The sequence below is a fragment of the Helianthus annuus genome, chromosome 14 (genome assembly GCF_002127325.2).
Source record: "Helianthus annuus cultivar XRQ/B chromosome 14, HanXRQr2.0-SUNRISE, whole genome shotgun sequence".
NCBI lineage: Eukaryota > Viridiplantae > Streptophyta > Magnoliopsida > Asterales > Asteraceae > Helianthus > Helianthus annuus.
The window spans coordinates 77,530,961-77,536,131 of record NC_035446.2 but is presented as its reverse complement, the minus strand read 5'-3'; the positions used below and the strand labels follow the sequence as shown (position 1 = coordinate 77,536,131).

Sequence of the window (5,171 nt, the reverse complement as noted above, 5' to 3'; positions counted from 1 at the left end):
CATCCCGGTAATTACGATCAGTATCAGTTTCAATTAATTTCCATTTTTCAAATTATAAAATTAGCGGTTATTGGTGGGCGATTAGGGCTTAATCATTTTTTTTCATTTTAATGGATCCACAGAGTAGTAATGCTCGAAACACAGAAGATGTCGAATTTGAAGATGCAGAGGTCGATACCGGACTTGAGGATGCAGAGCATTATCGGAATCCGACATCAGGCAACATTACCTTAGACGATCAGACTAGTAAGTTGTAAAGTAAATGGCTGTATTAAATGTGTTGTGTTTTATCTCCATCATTTTCATAGTTATTAGTTTCTTGATTGTGTTTTTAATCACGAGTGTTTGGTTGAATGTAAGAGAAGTTTAATTTACTGGGTGGTTTTTGTTTATGCGGTATTTAGATTTTCAAGTGTTATTAATTTTACATGCGTTATTTTTATAGTGATGCGTTTTTTTTTTTCAATGTTCCTGATTCCGAAGCGTTATTATTTTTACATGCGTCATTATTTTTACAAGCGTTATTTGTATTGATGCGTTATTTTTTTTCAATGTAGCTGAAAGATTGTATATCCCAGAGGTAGCTTCATCATGTGTTCCTGTTATTGGAATGGAGTTCTCTTCCATAGAACAAGCATATGTTTTTTATCAGACATATGCCAAGAAGGCAGGGTTCTCCGCTCGAAAAGGAGGTGAACATCATGTTGGTGGTATTATTAGGTCTAAGTATTTTGTGTGTTCAAAAGAGGGGCATAAACCACAGGCATATGATGATAATTATTCGAAGTTGTCTAAGCCATATAAACGTAGGAACAGACCGACTATTCGAACCGGCTGTAAAGCACAAATTAAGCTTTGTTCGACGGATGGGGTGTTGTTTAAGGTTGATAAGTTTGTTCAATCGCATAATCATTCATTCGTGTGCCCCAAAGACATGCACTTATTACCAGCTTATAGACATCTGTCTGAGACACAAGAAGAGATGATATGGGAGCTTGGTACATTGAATCTTGGGCCAGTGAAAGCCTTTAATATAATGAGAAAAAGATACGGCGGGTTTGAAAATGTAGGCGCAACTAAAGACGATTGCAAGAATTTTAGAGCTAGGATACATAGCTACATCGGACAGTATGATGCAGATATGGTTATCAATAGGCTGACCGATAAAAAGAAGTTTATGGTTGATTATTCATTCTTTCATTCGGTCGATGAAAACAAACGATTAACCGGCCTGTTTTGGGCCGATGGCTTGTGCAAACGTAACTATGCTGAGTTTGGAGATGTCATATCGTTTGATGCTACATTTAAAACCAACAAGTTAGTCATTAGTTCAAGCTTTTTACTGGTATTTTTTTTATAATCATCTTGTTTTTTTATATTCATTTTTTGTATTCACATTTTGAAGGTATAAAATGGTTTTTGTACCTTTTACTGGTATTGATAATCATTGTCGAAATGTGACACTTGGAGCCGGGTTGTTAGCATCCGAAAGCATTGAATCATACAAGTGGCTTTTACAATCATTTTTGAACTCATTCGGTAAGCAGCCGAATGTGGTTGTCACTGATCAGGATCCCGCGATGAAACAAGCCATCGAAGCAGTGTTCGATAAGAGTAGGCACAGATTATGTATGTGGCACATAATGAAGAAACTTGCTGATAAGGTTAGGTTCAAATAGAGTATGCGTGATTATGTTAGAACTGGCGTAATAGTTGTATTCAGTTCATATCTTTATTTGATCAGACTAAGAATAGTCATAATGCGTTATTTATTTTTCTACATACGTTATTATGTGCTTTATTCTTTTTTTCATTACACCGTCTAAGTTCCAATTCTTTGGTTTAATAGGTCGGACATCAGCTGTGCAATAACGAAGACTTTAAGAGACGTATGTGTGACATTGTATGGACAGATTCGATTACGCCAGAAATGTTTGAGAGAGAATGGAAGCTGATAATGATTGATTTCGGTCTAACTGAGAATAAGTGGCTTGATGATATGTTTTGCATGAGATCTTCGTGGATCCCAGCGTTCTATCGTCATGAGCCTATGTCTGGGCTTATGCGGACCACTTCTAGATCAGAGAGCGAAAACCATTTTTTCTGTCAAGTTGCGAATTCTCAACTTACCCTTGTTGAGTTCTTTAACCATTTTGACGGTGCAATGGACATTCAAAGATTCAACCATCGGAAAAATGACCATATATCTAGAAATACAGTCCCGGATAACTTTTCTGAATCTACTCTAGAGGATGATGCCATGAAAATTTATACCAGGTCAATTTTTGCTGATCAACAGGCAGAGTTACAAGGAACATTGTCCGAGTGCCTTCCTATAGAGACTAAAATTGAGGACCCTTTTTTGAGGATAAGTATGAAGGATTGGAAAGCTCACGGCGACGGTTTATTAGAGGTAATAATATATACATCAGCTAGTATGCATTTATTGCCAAACCATGTTTCCTTTTTATTTTTTTTTTATTATTTTTTTTTTGTGTAGGTATGTTTCAAGAAGGGCGAGGATGTAATTGCATTATGCACGTGTCGCAGGTTTGAACAATATGGATTGTTGTGCAAGCATATATATTTCGTGTTCAAGATGTTCAAAGTGAAGGAAATTCCCAACAAGTATGTAATGAGAAGATGGACTAAAGATGTGGTACCGAATGATCTTAATAATACATTTGATATTACTGTTGACGGTGATGATGCGCATAAAAAGGCCAAAGAGGTTGCGTATGAGATTATGCAGACTGGAGAGTATCTTATTGGTAATCTGATCAAAGATTTCGATCATCTACTTATAGTTAGGGATCGGATGAGAGAGATGAAAGAAATGGTTGATGAACTTCGCATAACCAAGCCCATCGACCCTAAGTTTGATAGATATTCACGGTTAATTGGTTACGAGAAACCAAACACTGACGAGCCACCTACAGTCCGTGTGCCAACCGGTATTAGAAACAAAGGACGAGGTTCACATAAGCGGATTAAATCAAAAAAAGAGAAAATTATTAGTCTAAAAGGCAAGAGAAGTCGGACATGCAGTGTTTGCAATATCAAAGGTCATGACATTCGAACCTGCGAGGTGTTAAAGGGTAAAGCTACTGCTGCTGATAAGGTTGCCAATAAGGAGGGGAGGAAAAGAAGAGCAATTCAGTTAGAGAAGGATCCTAATTTAGTTGATGAAGAGGACGAGGAGGTTGAAAGTGGTGACGAAGAGGAGTTTGAGGAGTCCGACGAAGCAGAAGATAGTGATTTTGAATGCGAAGACGAGTAGTGTTTTAACAATACAGACATTCCATATTTAATGATTTTTGTTGTGACTGAACTTTTATGTAATCTATGACATTCACATGGTTTTTTTTTCACATGATATGGGTGATTATATATCTCAAGAGTAATTGTTTTTTTTTACCCCTTTTTTTGTGATTAACCATAACCATACACAGGACTTTTTTTTGAAATGGAGACTTCAAGTGACCAAACACTGATTCTCATCTACGTAACTAGCGTATTAAAAGGTACAAATTCATGCGTGATAATACGTAACATGCATTTTTTTTCATATCAATATTGCTAAACCAACATTCAAAAAAGTATGAGACATCAAGTGACATAACACTGAGTCTCATCATCACAACTAGCTATCGGTGGATGATTTTACCAAAATATACCCCCACATATAAGTTCAATACACACAAAACTAGACTTTAAAACCACCATTGTTCAAAATACCAACAACACATTAGGTCATCCCGAAAATCAACAAAATAGTTTATTAATCAGCCATACCACTTACTTCGGTGACATTATCTTCCCAACCTCCTTCTCGGACGTCTCCATCTTCTCTTCAACGGTCTCCACTGCATCTTTCAGATATGAGTATACTAAGTTATCTGCCGATGCTTGATCCTTCATCAGTTGTATTGCTTTATCCCTTAACATGGACTTCGGTTCTTCAAGCAGAATTCCCCACACTTCCTGGGTTTTTTTTTTGATGTTCTAATATCCTGCCCTGCACATCGAGAATACTGTTACAGGAGTTAACATTACAAGCAAGTTCCGTTAACCTGCGGGTATTCAAGAGCTCCTTGATTGCTTCGTTTGCGGGATTTGTCGACATTGTTGTTCTTGAAGAGAGTCTGATATATGTTTTTTTATAGTATATGCCTAATGGGAGGGGTGAGTGAATCTTATATGTGTGTTATTTGGTAATTAATTTTGGTAGTTGAGAGATATTTTTGGTAAGTTAAATTTAATATTTTACATCATTACAAGTCTCTACAAGTCATATCGACTTAATACTAGTCTATATAGTTATAGGGTTTAATTATTTTTATACATCAAGTTGCATACTGATAATGTCTGCACAATTATCACTGCATGCGTTATTTTTGTTAGTTCATGCGGTATAATTTTATAAAAAATTGACATGCGTTATTTTTTTTAGTTAATGCGGTATAATGTGGACTAGCGTGATTTCATGCGTAATTAAAACTGGGGCATGCGTTTTTTTTATAATTCCTGCTGTATAAATTGGTCATGCGTTATTTCTTATATTCAAGCGTTATTTTTTAACAAAACTACAAAAAAAAAAAACAGCTGTCATGGTCAATAATTTTATATTTGTCCTCTTGCTCTGCAATTCCCTTTTATATATCGATGGAAAACCATTCATTTTTTATCCGTTCAATTTTTATTTTAAAACATGGCAGAGTCTTGTAATTCATCGAGTGGTTCGTCTTCCTCATCAGGTATGCGTGCCTATCTAAAAAAGAGAATTGAGGATCAAATAGCTGAAGACAAGTCTTGTAAAGACTTGCTAGAAACTAACATTCATAGGGTCAGAGAGAACATGAAAAGGAGGGAAGAAATACTGAATTTGTTGTCTGGTATGTCAGATTCAAGTGTCAAAGAGGTGGCTATGATGTTTATGGTTGATCTTGGCAAGCGGGATGAGAAACAGTTAAAACAACTCGCGGACGCCATTACCGTCTTGGGATGCTCTTTGGAGTTGAAGATCCAGTTTCTAGAGACTTATTTCTGATGGTTTTTATGTATCGTCAATCATATATGGTTGCGAAATCATATCTATCTAAGTGTTTTTTATATTTTTGTATGAAAGTTGTGTTTTTGAATAATGAAAATGTCCGACTAGTTTATGTTTA

The 5,171-nt window shown here is 36.0% G+C and overlaps 1 protein-coding gene across 1 annotated transcript; it reads left to right on the top strand.

Moving 5' to 3' along the window:
- Positions 1–563: 563 nt before the first annotated feature.
- On the top strand, positions 564–3,280 carry LOC110906803 (protein FAR1-RELATED SEQUENCE 5-like). Its single transcript, XM_022151879.2, has 4 exons — positions 564–1,317; positions 1,406–1,664; positions 1,850–2,413; positions 2,501–3,280. Exons 1-4 carry the CDS (start codon positions 611–613, stop codon positions 3,278–3,280), a joined length of 2,310 nt encoding a protein of 769 aa, XP_022007571.2. The 5' UTR covers positions 564–610.
- The last annotated feature ends 1,891 nt before the right edge of the window (positions 3,281–5,171 follow it).